The sequence below is a fragment of the Macaca nemestrina genome, chromosome 4 (genome assembly GCF_043159975.1).
Source record: "Macaca nemestrina isolate mMacNem1 chromosome 4, mMacNem.hap1, whole genome shotgun sequence".
NCBI lineage: Eukaryota > Metazoa > Chordata > Mammalia > Primates > Cercopithecidae > Macaca > Macaca nemestrina.
The window spans coordinates 102,370,763-102,387,545 of NC_092128.1; the positions used below are offsets into that span (position 1 = coordinate 102,370,763).

Genomic DNA, 16,783 nt, shown 5'->3' on the forward strand with positions numbered 1-16,783 from the left:
GGATATTTCTTTGTGGGAATATTTTTGATGACAAAGTCAATTTTTTTAACAGACATAGGATTGTTCAGACTTTGTTTCATCTTGTGTGAGTTTTGGTAAGTTGTATTTTGCAAGGAATTTATCCACTTCATCAAAGTTGTCAAATTTATTGAGATAAAGTTGTTTGTAACTTTTTTTTATGTATTTCATATCTGTAGGATCTAATATTGGTACTTTGTGTTTTCTCCTTTTTATTGACCAGTCTAGACAGAAGGTTGTCAATCATGTTGCCCTTTTCAAAGAACAGCTTTAGCTCTGTTAATTTTTTTCTGTTTATTTTTTCTATTTTATTGATTTTTCCTCTTATCATTACTAATTTCTTCTATCCACTTTGAATTTACATTACTGCTTTGTTCTAGCTCCTGAAGTCATTGGGTTTGGAACTTTTTTCTTTCCTGCTATGAACATTTATAGCTATAAATTTCCTCTAGGTGCTGTTTTAATAGTATTGCACACATTTTTAATATATTGCATTTTCATTCTTGATAAATTTGAAATGTTTCCTAGTTTCCTCTGATTACTTTTTGATCCACAAATTATTTAGAAGAGCGTTAATTTTCAAATGTACGAGATTTTCCTAGATATCTTATTCTTATTGATCTCTAATTTAAATCCATTAAGGTCAAAGAACATACTCTTAAAGCTTATGATATTTTAAAATTATTAAAACTTATTTTAAAATGTCCCAGCATGTGTACTTGAAAAGAATATGTATATTTCAGTTATTGCGTGGTGTTCTATAAGTATTAATTAAGGCAAAGTGGTTGATGTTGTTCAAATCCTCTTAGGTTCTTACTGATATTTTTGCCCAGTTTTTCTATCAACTGCTAAGGTAAGAATCTTAAAACCTCCTATGATTGTGAAAATACATATTTCTCCTTTTTCTCCTATCAATTTTTACATTTTAAATTTTGGAAGTCTATAGTTACCTAATACTTATTTATGATTGTTGTGTCTTTCTGATGACGCTCTTATTATCAGAAAATCTCCTTTCTCTTTCACAACATCCTTTTTCTTGCAGTTCATTTTAGTTAATATTAATATCACCACTGCATTCTACTTATTCCTACTGTTTGGTACATTTTACATACTTTTACTTTGAGCCTTTTAGTGTATTTATATTTAAAGTGTATCTCTTGTACAATTGCAATTAAGGCTTGCCTTTTTATCAATTCTAATAACCTTTTCCTTTTAAGTGGAATGTTTAGTCCTTTAACATTTAATGTAATTATTAATTTAGTTGGATTTGGGTCTAACATCTTATTGTTTGTTTTCTGATTGTCATCTTTGCTTTTTTCCCTTCACAAAAACTTTTCTGCTTGAGATATTTTTTGTATTATTTATTTTTTAAATTAATTTTAATTTATCCACTGCTAAATGGTCAATTTAAATTTATCTTTTGATAAATGGGTAAACTTCAACAATTTTTAGCTATTATGGTTAATCTTTTTAGTGGTTGTTTGGGGATTACAACATACATCTTTAATTTTCTGTCTATTGTACAACTTTGTGTAACATGTAAAAATCCTGCAACAGTATAGGTCCATTTACTAACATTAACTGGTCTTTATGTTATCATTGTCACATGTATTACACCTCTCTACATATAAGCCCCATGAGATGGTGTTGTAATTTTTGTTTCAAATGGTCAAATGCACAATTTAAATAAATGAAGAAAAATGGTCTTCTATATTTTCCCAGATATTTATCATTTTATTCTTTCCTAAAAGTCTGATTTCACTATATCATTTTCCTTCCAATAAATATTTAGATTTATTAATCTAAAAATTAATAAAATATAAAATAACAAAATAATATTTTTGAAACTACCTCAATGAAAGCTCTAAAGAAATTTATTTAGCATCCTTTATAACGTGGCTCCATTAGTGACACATTCCTGTTGTTTTCTATTATCTGAAAATAATTTTATTTCATCTTCATTCTTGAAGTTCATGTTCACAGGATGTAGTATTCTGTGTTGGCTTTTTTTTTTCTTTTTAGTACTTTAAATGAATTATTCCATTGTTTTCTGGCCTCCATAGTTTCTGAGAAATAGTCTACTGTAATTCAACTTGTTCTCCTAAATGTAATTTGCCATTTTTCTTTAATTTTATCTTTGCTTCTTAGCAGTTTGACTATAATATGTGCCTAGGCGTTTTTTCATCAAATTTATCCTGTTTTAGGTTTGCTGAATTTCTTGAATCTGTCTATTTATATGTTTGGCAATATTTGGAGACTGTTCAGTCATTATTTCTTCAAATTCTTTTTCTTTCCTATTCTCTCTCTTTTCTCTCCTTCTGAGACTCAAATTGCCCTTATGTTTGCTCACATAAAATTATCCCACATGTCCCTAACATTCTACTCATTTAAAACATCTTTTTCCTCTTACTTTTTCAAATTGAATAATTTCCAACTTTCAAATTCGAAAAATGAACTTTTAAAAGTCACTGTTTCTTTCTTCTGTCTTTTCTGCCATGCACTAAGCCTATGTAGCAAATTCTAAATGTAGATATTTTATTTTTTAGTTCTAAAATTTGTTTTTCATTTATATTTTCATTTTACTCACAAACCTTACCATATTTTATTCAATACAAGCACATTTTTCGTTATGTCACTGAGCATGGAAATAATAATTGTTTTAAAAGTCCAAGGTCCTCATCTGATAATTCTAACAATGGTTTATCCTAGAGTGTATATCTATTGATTGTCTTTTGCCTTGCTAAGAAATCATTTTTTCCTGATCTTTATATGTCACTTAGATTGTAACCTGAATATTATAGATATAAGTTGTAGGGAATCTGGGTTCTGTTATATTGCTCTGAAGATTGTTGATATTTTGTTTTAGCAGGCAAAACTTATTTATACTCAAAATACAAACTCTGTACAGGTTCAGTAAGCAATATATCAGATATGGCTGGACACAGGGAAGGAAACATCACACACCGGGGCTTGTCAGGGGGTGGGGAGCTAGGGAAGGCATAGCATTAGGAGAAATACCTAACATAGATGACAGGTTGATGGGTGCAGCAAACCACCATGGCACATGCATAAAACTGCACTTTCTGCACATGTATCCCAGAACTTAAAATATAATTTAAAAAACTAATAAAAATGGTTTGAAAAAAATAACAAAAGGTGGCCAGGCACAGTGGCTCATGCCTATAATCTTAGCACTTTGGGAGGCCAAGGCCAGTGGATCGTTTGAGGTCAGGAGTATGAGGCCAGCCTGACCAACATGGTGAAACCCCATCTCTACTAAAAATACAAAAAATTAGCCAGGGCTGGTGGTGCATGCCTGTAGTCCCAGCTACTCGGGAGGATGAGGCAGGAGAATCACTTGAATCTGGGAAGCAAAGGTTGCAGTGAGCTGAGATCATGCCACTGCATTCCACTCTGGGCGACAGAGTGAGACTCGTCTCAAAGTAATAATAATAATAAAAGGTTTGAATATGGCAGAGAACAGCTTCACACATATTCAGATATATCATGGTTTTGAAGGATTTGTGTGAGGGCTTGTTTAGACAGCGTATAATCCTGGCTTCCTGACAATCTAGTAAAGTGTTCTAAAGCTTGCATAATTGCCTCTTAACATATTTTCCAAACATACGTATACTACTTCTGTTACATATACTTTTCTTATAGATTTTCTACTTCTGCTTAGCTACAATTTTGTCAAAAACTTAGCTATATAATTTGTATTTCCACTCTACTATAATCATAAGTCTCATTCATTCTTTCAATCTACAACTAGGGTAGTGAGGCTGACATAGGCAGGATCTAAACCCATAGTCACCTGGAATAAACCAGACATATTGGTTCACACTGGAATGCATTGCTATATATCAATGCAAGCATACTTAGTGTTCATCTTTAGCTCTTGTTCTTATAAGTTGGTATTTGTGAAGTACCAGTTGTGAATAATTTGAATGTTGCCTCTGATTAAAAAAAAAGTTACAAAATTAGTGATTTAGCAAAACACAGGTGAATTTAGTATAAAAAATGGCCAAAATAGTCACTTGAAAATAAAGATTAGTGAAATCTGTTTATGTGCTACCCTTGTATATTTGTGTTTCTTATTCTGTACTAGCTTTATTATCTTGAAGAGAGAGTGAAACAAAAATATCTCAAAGAGAGAATAAAATCATGGAATAGATTATGTATTGGAACACCCTGATGTGGTGGAAACTTATTTATAGTTATAGCCCATAGTACCACGTTTTATTTCTATGCTATCCCCATCAAGCTACCATTGACTTTCTTCACAGAATTAGAAAAAACTACTTTAAATTTCATGTGGAACTAAAAAAGAGCCTGTATAGCCACAACAATTCTAAAGAAAAAGAACAAACCAGGAGGCATCATGCTAACTGATTTCAAACCATACTACAAGGCTACTGTAACCAAAATAGCATGGTATTGGTACCAAAACAGATATACAGACCAATGGAATAGAACAGAGGCCTCAGAAATAACACCACACATCTAAAACCATCTGATCTTTGACAAACCTGACAAAAATAAGCTATGGGGAAAGGATTCCCTATTTAATAAATGGTGTTGGGAAAACTGGCTAGCCATATGCAAAAAACTGAAACTGGACCCCTTCCTTACACTTTATACAAAAATTAACTCAAGATGGATTAAAGACTTAAAGTAAGACTTAAAACCATAAAAACCCTAGAAGAAAACCTAGGCAATAGCATTCAGGACATAGGCATGGGCAAAGACTTCATGACTAAAACACCAAAAGCAATGGCAACAAAAGCCAAAATTGGCAAATGGGATCTAATTAAACTAAAGAGCTTCTGCTCAGCAAAAGAAACTATCATGAGTGAACAGGCAACCTACAGAATGGGGGGAAATTTTTGTAATCAAATCTTTTATTATAACTTTTACTAATAGTTCAATTGCATGGAGGGTTACTTTTTTCCTGAAGTTGTGCAATGATTAATTGAATTGCTCTGAATTTTTCAGATGCTGGCTAAGTCTAGCATATTCCAATAAAATTTAAGTCAAATATTTCCATATGTTTTAATAAACTAAAGCTACATGGAAACTCTTAGCCACTCTTAATAAAAATCAGCCTCTCAGATTTATTGTTCAGTACAGTTTATTTCTCCGAATCCTTGAAAGATGGTGAGCACATAAATACCCAATAAACAGCTGATTATTTAATTAAAATATAAGGACTCTTTCAGTCACAACGGATTCAGAATTTTGTAAGGATTTAGATGATCTCTGCCTGCAAGGTTTGAAGTGCCTTAACCTATATTTATAGCTACAATGATTTATTGGCTTGCTATATATGACACAAAGTGTGGTAAGCATTTTAAAATGATTCTGTTGTTTATCATAATGTATTCCAACTGCAGAATAAATGTTATTATCTATTTTCAAGAAATTAAATTTTTAAAGATGTAAAGATATTGAGTCACTTCCCAAATGTCATACAGCTAGCAAGTGACTGAGTCCATATTCAAAACACAGGTATGTGCCTAAATTCATGCAACAGAATTAAGTGTACATAATTTTTTTAAGTGTCAAATAATTTCCTTAGAAAGTGTCAAAAGATTGATAAGAAGTCCAAATCAAATATAGGGTGAAAAACACATGTTATTAAATGAAAGACAAAATTCAGATTTAACGAATTCAGATAAAAGCAACACAAGTTTCCTAGAGTTAAAAAAAAAAAAAAGCAAATATATCAAAAGTGTCCTCAGTTGAACACTGTTAGAAGTTATTTTTCAAACTTTCTTCTTTGAGAATTTTTAGGACAACATCGAATTATTTGACTCAAACTGGTTTCACTTCCCAATTCATCAATAAAAAGCAATGTAAAGATGGCAGAATAAAGTAGTTGGAACTTAATCATAACATTCTATAGATTTTATTTATAAACATTTGAATATCTGTATAAAGAAAAAAGAGAGAGAAATAAGACATACATACATACACAAAGAGAAGGTGAGTGTGAGAGAAAGAAAGAGAGAGAAAGCAATACTAATCAACATTTTAGGTAAGGTGTTATTTTCTCAAAAGCAGCATACTTCATCCAACTTCAGAGTTCCTTCCCTGGCCTCCAAATCTCTCTTTTCTCATCCTTACCTCCAGTCATCCTTTGAGAGGTTAATCAAAATATTCATTTCCTCGTCATCTTGCAGAAGGCGATAAGCTGCACTTAAATGGTGATTCTCCAGTACAGATCTGTCATTGTACAGAATAGCTGGATCAGACCTGAACAGAAACCAAGCAAAATTCAGAATGTTAAACAGTTGCAATTTATTTGGGTAATTCTAACAGGCTAGAACGCACTACCACTTTTTCCCATGCTTAGAAATGATCTTTGTCCCCATGCCATTTATGTGAACCAAAAGCTCAACTAACACTACAAATCATCAATAGATGAATGTAGGGTATTTTAGTATCGGTACATGTGTGGGCAGAAAATATGTAAAATCCAGCCTGAGAACTCTCTTAAAACTGTTTTACAACCAGATCTCAATTACCTATATTAGTGGCAAAGGTGCTTTTTCTTCTTTTTTTTTTTTAAATATGGGTCATGTCAAACTTCTTTATATTTTCTGGAATGACATTTATTTTTATTTTTATTTTATTCAATGAATGCACTGGTTTATTTATTTCAGCTGTAATTTTCAGAACACACCTCACCTAGTGGCTACTATCTGTAAGCTACCTCTGATAGTGGCTTGATCTTAAAGTTTTTCCATGCAGAAACCACATGTGGAAAATTGAGAATAAAGACTATAAAGATTATAATGTCAGTTTTTAGTCCCTATCTCAAAGACCATACTATAGCTGAATGTCACTAAACACAGGACTGTATACTATTTTAAGATCTTAAATTTAATGAAAGCTTAGATTATTTGTTTCTCACCAAGGAAGCTGAGTTTCAGAGACTTAAAAAAACTTGTTACAGCCTTTTGGTGGCCAAGTGGCAGGGCTGGGATGAAGGCAAGATCTTCTGACAGCTGGGCCAGTGCTTCCCCAAGATAACTTCCACCTGCCATTGGCCAAACTTTGGGCAGTATCTATCATACCCCGAAACTGTTAGGCTTAACATTTTATTCATCAAAGGATTAAGGGCCTAGTCACAGACTTTGTTTTCTGAACAGAGATCACACAGGCTGAGATGCTTTGGATAAAGTTCTGTTGAACAGGGCCAATGTTTAAATTTTGTTCCAAACCAAGCTTAACTGAACACATTGGAATTTTCCCACTCCTATTGAGATAACACAGAACATTCAAATCCCGAGGTGAAAGATCTGCTGTTACATCTGTTGAGTAAGTTAGATACCAACTGATGTGTATTTTGTGACACTCTTTTCCAACTCCTGTAATTAAGCCATTTTCCTCTGAGTTGGGGCTGGTTTTGATCCTGGTCTCCAGGCAAGACCCACATATGCTCAACCCACCTATCTTTCTTGGGCAGGTGCTATTCACCATGGTCTCTATCCTCAGAGCAAAGGTTCTACCCACAGACACACATTAAACAGTGCTACTCTACGGAATTCCCTGTGTTAAAGACCTTGGAACAGAACCACAAAAAGCTGCTTTTCTGTAGCTGAGACTAAATGAGGAGGCAGGAAGGTGGAACTGAAGCGAGTAGCCGAAGTTCTTTTGTCTGCTTCCATTCAATTAAAATTCTCCTTCTGAACAGAGATCAGACAATATTGTTTTCTTTTGTGTACACTGTAATTAAGTGTTGAGTTCATTAAATACATGTAGATTGATTTAATGAACATAAACCTATCTAGAGTGTGCACCTGCTTTTTCAAGTGAAATCGGCAAGTATTTATTTGGTGTTAAACTCTCATCCCGCCCTGCTACATTCTTTCTCTTTGACTTACTACCTTTCACCATATCCTAGCTCCTTTTGATTACTATGTCAAGGATAATTAACTAACTCTACTGCCAGATTATCTCCAGTTCCACATCATTGTCTTAAGAGAGGGCAAGTTCTTAGGCTAGGAGAGGGCAAGGAAGAGTTTATTCTAAGTAGAAATGACAATTGACTGGTGCTATTGCCTGGAATTCTGTGCTGAGAGGAATACTCAGAATAAACCCACAGTTTAGTAAGAAAAAATACCAAAATCAATTAACAATATCTGTTACAGGTCAGGAGGTTCCAAGTGGGGCACTTGGACCCATATTTAATGTCTCCAATGGGAGGTTTGTGTTTACCTATGCAGTCAATTAGGAAGAATGCACAGGTTGCTCACGGTGAAGGTGGCCTACAGGAGACAACCTTACTCTCGGGGCCCTGAGACAGGGAGTGATGCAAGCACTAAACAGAGCAGATATGAAACCAGAGAGGATGAGAAGAGATCTCATGAGAATCCCAGAGATCAGAGGGTAAGATTGTTCAATGTTGTTAATGTCAACAAAAACATTCTAATCCTCACTGTCCTTATTCATTTCCTTTACGTGTCATCTGGCCCTTTATGTAAACTGCCCCATTTCCTGTTAGAAATAGGTAGAGTATGCACAGAACATACATAAACAAATAGCGAACATTAGAATAGAGAAGAAAAGGATATCTATATGAGATCTGAACAAAATAGGAGAATTAGGAGCAGATGGCTTCTTAAACTCTAAGTCTTGATTGAAGCTGACCAGACTGATCTCTCATTTAGAGGTTCATTATTTCAGAAACTCAAAATAGGAAAACTATGCAAAAGAAAGGTGACTAACACCTTTCTGATTTCTAAAACTGTCTCTGACCCCTCTTGACTCTCTTCCAAATATTTCAACACCCTCACCGAGTCTGAATGTGGAAATTGTTGGTGGTTCCGGTATGCTCGTAGTCATGGATGGCAGCTGAGAAGATTATAGCAAAGATCTCCAGCTCCGTCAGCCAGTTCTGAAAGGAGATTACAGAGCAATCAGATGATCTGTTTCTTTCTCAAAGTCTTCAGCTTGCTGACAACACACCCACAGTGCTGCCTTTCCACCCTGCAGCTGATAAGCTATTGCCAAACACAAGTTTTCTGAGAGACAGAAATAAGTTATTTTCCTGTGAAGAGACTTGGAGACTTGTGATTTGAAAACAATGTGTTCAGCAAGGTTGAATAAGCTAACTAGTAGTTTTATCTTTTTCAAGAAATCAAAGAGAATGAACATGAAGACTTGAAAAGCCCTCATTGCATCCTCCCTCAACTTCTAAATAAAGTGCCTAGGTAGACACACACACACACACACACACACACACACACACACACACACAAAATTAGAAATTTTAACACAATACCAAGAACGAAGAGTAATAGAAAAACCTAACGTCTGATTATAGGAGGAATATCCATTAGGAAGTGGGTAGAGACAGATGGAAAAATAATACTTGGCTTTCTGCTCTATGCATGCTGATGATGTTTGAAAGGACTTCTCCCCATCCACACCATCAACACTGGCTGTGGGTCAGTGGTTCACAAAACGTGTTCCTTGGACATGCAGATGGTGTCAGCTGGGAGCTTGCTAGAAATGCTGGCAAATTTTTCAGCCCCACCCCAATCCCACTAATCAGAAACTCTAGGTTGTGGCCCAGCAATCTATGCTTTACCAAACCATCTAGATGGTTCTGATGCACACTAGAGTTTGAAAACTACTGCTGTGTTTCAATCTTCCTTAACTGACTTCCATTTAATGGACTCTGTGGATTTACTTCCTATCGCTTCTGTAAACGGTCCTGCCCCAGGCCCACACGACAGAATATGCCTGACTCTGGCCACCTTCTCATATCCTTTGCTCACTTTTGTTACTAGTTAAATTCATACTTACATGATTCAGTATGGTTTATTCTAAACTGCATTTTAATAAATTGTATTTGTTATTATAATTATGTAATTAAATATGACACAAACCAATAAAATATGGACACAAAATTGGAGTTGTTATTTCTGTAGAAACTAAGTTTAATGCTTTGGACAGTCACTAAAAGAACTGCTGTCAAAATATGTGTGACAACTGTGAAAGAGCAGAAAACATTTACAGAAAAGTTAGAGAGCTTCTGCACTCAGTTTGCTTCAGGCACGTCTTTAAGTTCCCATTTAACTTTCAAGAGATGAGACTAGAAATCTTAGATAGGGGCAGGGTTGATGTAAGACAAATGTGAGTATCCAAACTGGTGAACTCATAAAAGACCTGCGGTCTGAATTAAAGATTAGTGCATAAAATAGATTTATATAAGTTAATGCAAAATGAGTTAAAATGAACGTTTAAGTGTTTCTAATTCCCCACTTAAGCCGCATCTTTCAATTAACTACTAATTTTGGAGAATTATTGCCTTCTTTAAAAATCGGTGAGGGGAAAATAAACAAATGACATAGAATTTATGAAGAATACTTCAGAGTTGGGGCAAACATGAGCATAAACATACCTCATTGAAAAAGAAACCACTGTATTTTTGAAAATGATTCCTAACAGAATCCAGCATGAAATGTCAGGAAGCTTTCTGGCGTCTTCAATAATATACCTCAAAAATACAAATTGAGGTACGTGGAATGGAAAGTCAAAGAGAAAACAGACTAAGATGAAAATCAACAAAATGAGATGAAAAAAAGATGAGCAAGATAAGGAAAGATTGCAAGAAAATCGAAGCTGCAAAACACCTTGTAAAGGCAGCAGAGAGCCTCCTCATCAGTCTCTTCATTGTCTTGGGGGCCCACAACGTGGCAGGCATTATGCTAGGTGCTTTTATATAGAAACTTACGTAACTCTCACAGCTCCGTAATCATAGGTACTGTTGTTATCCCTACTTGACAGATAAGGAAACAAGCCAGGGTGAGGTGCAGAACTTACCCAAGGTCACGTAGCCAGTCATGTGACAAGCCACATACCATGCCTCCAGAATTCTCACTCGTAATCTTACATTGTATTTTCTTTGGATCATTGTTCATGTATTTATCCAATTTTTCATAAAATTATATAGGCATAATTTTATATTGCACATTTTTCTTGATATTATCCATACATATATTACATATGTAGACTTTTTTTTCCATTTTGGCATTGTCTTTCTTTTCTTCCCTAATATTTTGTCCCCACCCATCTGTCCCCGGTTCCCTCTACCTCCTCTCCCACATGTATCTCTTATTCTAAGGTCATGTAGCGTTAATTTCACATTTTAAAATAAGATTATGAATGGGAGACAGTGTAATATCTAAACAAATCCTAGTCACAGAACATCAGCACAGGCAGCAGAGAGCATCTAAATAACAGTATAATTACAGTTTTCACATTACAACTATCAGTGACGCTTCCCTCCTTACCCAAATAATTGAACAAAATCCTATCTTAGGTATAACCTACCTCTATTAAATCAAAAACAATGAATGATTAAACAGGCATTCAACAAAAACAACAGAAAAAACAAAACCATTGTCTTTAAAACTCATTTTAACACCTTAGTTTTTCAACAAACACCATGCATGCTTAGAATAAGTTATGCTGCTTTGGGGATAAGAAGAAAGAAAAGTGGTATCTGGGAGAAACAGCTTCACAGAGGAGAGAGATGTTTAAGATCGGTCTTGAAAATTTGACAGAGAAAGAAGTGAAGGTGGGCATTTTCAGAATGAACTAAATGAACAAGTCCCGTCAGCAAAAGCATGTTCATTTCAGGTAAGAAAATGATGCCCTTGACTGGAGCAGGAGTGAAGGCTGATTGAGGCCCTATGAGGTCAGGCATTAGAAAACAGAGTGAGTGAGGAATATAAACCAGATTCAGCAGGCGGTGAAGCTCACGCAGAAGAGTCATGCAATCAGCTCCCCACTTCAGGAAGGACATTTGGACAGGAGGAGAGAAGGGAGATATAAAAGCATTTTTGTTGTTGTTGTTGTTTTTAAACAGGGTATCACTCTGTTGCCCCGGCTGGACTACAGTGGTGCAATCTTGGCTCACTGCAACCTCTGTCCCAATGGCTCAAGCAACCCTCGGACCTCAGCCTCCCAAGTAAGGGCTGGGACCATAGGCACCCACCACCATGCCCAGCTATTTTTTTTTTTTTGTTTTTTTGGTATTTTTAGTAGAGATAGGAGTCTCACCATGTTGCCCAGGCTGGTCTCTAACTTCTGAGCTCAAGCAATCTGCCCATCTGGGTCTCCCAAAATTCTGGGATTATAGGCATGAGCCACTGTGCCTGGTCAAAAGCAGTATTTTTAGATTGAAAAGTTCATATAGGATGTACAGACAGTGTGGAGGTAGAAGTCATATGACTTAGCAATTATCTGACTTTTGCAAGTGGTAGGAAGACCAGATGAGGTTGCAGTCGAGGAGAACAATATGTTAGATGACCTCAACACTCCTGGCCTCACTGAATGGCTAACAAACCCCTCAGGTGGTATTAGATAGCATCATTAACAGAAACAGAGAAAGTAGGGGAAGCTATGTTGGAGGAAATTGAGCTTCCTATTTTAATATAGCTCAGATTTCCTTGCCTTTTCCAAATAAACTGCTGTGAACCCAGAGGGTTTTGTGTCAACCCATAAGAAGTCAGAAATTAAAGTCCCACTGGCATTTTATTCCAGAATTACCAATTAGTGGCAAGGTACAAGTCACATATGCTACCAGTATTTTCCTATCTACAAAATATGAGTGTCACAACTGGTTCATCTGAAAGGATGCTTTGACAACCGGTAATAGGGGATCTTGAGTTTTGCTATGTATGACAGCAAGAAAGCAAGCCACTTGTTCCTGCATATAGGGGCAGATGAGGAGACATGGGGTACAACAGCCCAGAGGAAACCTGAAGGAAAAGGACATGGCCAATTTCTCATTGTTAGAGGAGATACTACTAGCAAGTTGTGACTTTTCTAATGTGAATGATAGAGTTTCTTTAGTAATCTGTTAGTTTTCCATGCTACCTTAACAAATGCTCAGTCTTGGAGGCTTAAAAAACACTTCCAGGCCTGGTGTGGTAGCTCACACCTATAATCCCAGCACTTTGGGAGGCCGAGGCGGGTGGATCACCTGAGGTCAGGAGTTTGAAACCATACTGGCCAACATAGTGAAACCCCGTCTCTACTAAAAATACAAAAATCAGCCGGGTGTGGTGGCAGGCACCTGTAATCCCAGCTACCCAGGAGGCTGAGGCAGGAGAATCACTTGAACCCAGGAGGCAGAGGTTGCAGTGAGCTGAGATCGCACCACTGCACTCCAGCCTGGGTGACAGAGCGAGACTCCCTCTGTCTAAAAAAAAAAAACACTTCTGATTATTTGCACACAGTTCTGCCCAGCCCAGTGTGGATGGGTTCCCTGGTCAGGGTATCCCAAGGCTGACATCAAGGTTCGGAAAGGCCTGTGTTCCTTTCTGGTGGCTCTTGGGGAAAATCTGCTTCCAAGAATATTCGGGGCATTGGCAGAATTCATTTCCTTCTAACGTTTTCCATGGTTTCCCTCTTCACCTTCAAGCTGGCAATGACTGTTGGGTCCTTCTCACACTTGAAACCTCTGATTTCAGCCATACCTCCTTGACTTTGATGAACTTGTGTGTTTACATTGGGCTCACCTGGAAAATCCAGGCTAATCTCCCTATTTAAGTTCTTCTGATTGTTAACCTTAATTGCATCTGCAAAATCCCTTTTACAATCCAATGTAACATATTAATAAACACATGTGACACCAGAGAACAAAGGTTACAGGAGCCAAATTTCTACTAATTACAATCCCTAATAAAATTATTTGGCACTCTTCAAACAAAATGTAATTTTGATATCCTTAGTCTTTCCTGTATTAATTATGGTCATGTCATAAACGACCAAAAAAAAAAAAAAAACAAGATACGCAGCTTCTCCTTTCTGGAAAAAAAAAAAATAGACAAAGGGAAGATTACTGCCATCTTGCTTGACAAAAGCAAGGAAAGTGGCAAAGGGATAGTTTTGGAGTTTGAAAACTTTTCACCTAAATCAAAAAGTAAACTAGAACTTAGAGTCAAAGAACATCTATTCAATCAATAGATAATTCTTCAATTTATTTCTGTCTAAGGATTTTCTCTTGGAAATGAGCAAAATAATTCTGAAAGGATCCAAGTATCTTCTAGGCACTTAAGTTAAACAATAATGAGTAATACAAACAGATTGCAATGTTTTACATTTACAAAGTATTACTGTTGATGTTGAAGCCCAGACACCACTTTATCAATGGGTTGTTTTGATTCTCTATGTGTCTTACAATTTATAACACTGAAATGATTTAAAGCATTTTCTCCCTCTTGGTTTGTAATGAAAGGTTAGAGTCACAGTATGTTCTCCATTCATCAGAATGCTCCCCACTGTTTTTGTAAGCTCACAATGAAAGAAGTTTGTTTTGAGCTACATTTCAAAGAGAGAGTAGGTAGGAAATAGTTTCTATATTTAAGAATCATTCTAAATATGGCCTGAATTGATCATGGAAATTCAACAGCAAATGGAAAATGAGCTCATTTAAGAATAGCATGCAGTAAATCGTGATCACTGCTATGATACAACATTTATGTTAATGATAACTTGTACTGGCATAAATGCTGGGTGTTTTTGGTGAGAGATGAAGAAGCTGCGCATGATTCACTTTTATGTCCCCAGAGTATATTCTGCACAATAGGTATGTTGAATAGATGAGTTCAAAGTGCATTTTTACATCCATTTTCATCCTCATCACAATACCTGGAAGCAACTGCACATGAGGATACTGAGGTGTAAGAATATAAGAGGCTTTTTTTTTTTTTTTTTTTTTGCCAAAGGCATATTGTAGAAGCATGCCTAATATTCAAATGCACAACAGTCAGAGCTGGGACCAAATCCTGGCTCCCATACTGTACTCAGTTGCTTGGGCTGCCATAACAAAATAACACAGGCTAGGTGGCTTAAACAACAGAAAATTATTTTCTCACATTTCTGGAGGAGAAAGTCCAAAATCAAGGTGTCAGCAGGACTGTTTTCTCCTGAGACCTCTCTCCTTGCCTTGCAGATAGCTATATTCTCTCTGTGTCCTCACAGTGGATTCTTCTCCCTGCAAGTGCATGTCTGTATTCTAATCTCCTCTTTCTCTAAGAACACCAGTCATAATGGATTACAGCCCATCCATACGACTTCATTTTACCTTAATACCTCTTCAAAGGCCATCTCTCCAAATACAGTCCCATTTCAAGGTCCTGGGGACTAGGACGTCAATATATGAATTGATGAGAAATACAATGTAGCCCACACAGCTACTTTATAATAGAATAATTTTAATTTCTATGAATTAGAGGTTTCTCTTCTTTAAAATAAGAATAGCATTACTTGTAATGGGAATCACTTTTGATCGCCCAACTGTCCTTTTTTTCCTTACTAACAATGTCTCTGATTTTGTTTGAGATGGCAATGTGTCAGACTTCCCTATGTATTGCAGTGGCCATGAGTCACAGGTCTGGCCAATAAAATAGATGCTAAAGTTGCTGGTTTGGATTTCTGGATAGCTCTTTAAAAGTAGGCATATTTATTTGGTTTCCAACTTTTGTGCTTTGTATTCTCCCTTATCTTTTTACCTGGATTTGCAAAGGTACATCAGCCATTTTACAAGCATAAGGACAAAAGCTACAGTCAAAGAGGTGGGAAGGACACTGAGAAGGTTGTTGCTGATGAAGAGCTGCCATGCCCTCCCTAGAAGCCTCTTTGAACAGACCACACAAATACAGAGGACACCCACACCCCTGACCCATCTAACCCACCTGGACATGCACTTACAAATATGTTCCAACAACCAAATTTCACTTGACATTTTGAGGGAAAAAAGCCAATAGTGTAAGAAGAGTCTCATAAACAAATAGCATATTCCCTATGAGTTAAAAGAGATAATTCTATTTTTAAAAAGACTTCTAAAAGAGGTTTTCAAAATGTATAGGTATATTCATAAATATGTAAGGTTGCTAAGACAATAGCACATTCCAAGGGCAAAAAAAAAGAGGAGCTCCTGAAATTAAAAATATTGCTAACTAAAAATACTAAACAAACAGATTGAATAACTAGAAGAACATATCTGAAGGCCAAACTGATAATGTGGAAGACAGAGTTGAGGACATCTCTCAGGAGGTATCATTAAAATACTGAAAGATGGGAAAACATGGGAGAAGCTAAGAAGTCTGAAGATGGATTCAGAAGGTCTAAGAGAAGTGCCAGAAGCAGACAGAAGAGAAAACAGACAGGGAGAAATACTCAAATAAATAACAGGAAGTGTTTGGCTTTCTTCTTTTCAAGCACATAGTAGGATTAGACTTTCTGGCCCCTTTATGGTTGGGAGGGGCTGTGTGAGTCATTTTGGCCAGTGAGTTGTGAGCAGAAATGATGAGCAGAGTTTCCAAGCCATAGAATTTAAATACAGATATAGGAAGACCAGAGACCCTTTCTCTCTACCATAATGCCTGACAACACTCAGGAGGGTGACTGTTCAGAAAACCTAGGCCCTGGAGTGAGAATGACACAGGCAGATTCTTTAACTCACTGTTATGGGGGTGAAAAAAACCAGACATTATTTCTAAACCACTGAGATTTTGGAATTGTTTGATCCTGTAGCAAAATATAGCCTACCCTAAGGAAAACACTCCAAATGAATGCAAACCTTAGGAGTGAAGAAGATGTATTCTCCCACTAATATGTTATCTTATGTTATTTTTGAGAAAGTCTGTATATAAGATCATACAACTAAAAAGCAATCACAAGTTTTGAAATATTTTACATATATGACAAGTGTTGTTAGTCATGATTACTTATGTTTAGT

General features: G+C 36.1%; 1 protein-coding gene across 12 annotated transcripts in view; it reads right to left on the reverse strand.

The window, feature by feature from the left end:
- Positions 1-16,783, reverse strand: part of LOC105475828 (phosphodiesterase 1C) — a 619,857-nt gene that overhangs the window by 98,151 nt on the left and 504,923 nt on the right. For all 12 annotated transcript variants that reach the window (XM_071094997.1, XM_071095005.1, XM_071094998.1 and 9 more), the window contains 2 exons: positions 8,820-8,920; positions 6,145-6,273 (listed from right to left, as the gene is read on the reverse strand). In XM_071094997.1, the coding sequence (XP_070951098.1) occupies positions 6,145-6,273; positions 8,820-8,920 (230 nt within the window). The remainder of the gene's footprint in view (positions 1-6,144; positions 6,274-8,819; positions 8,921-16,783) is intronic.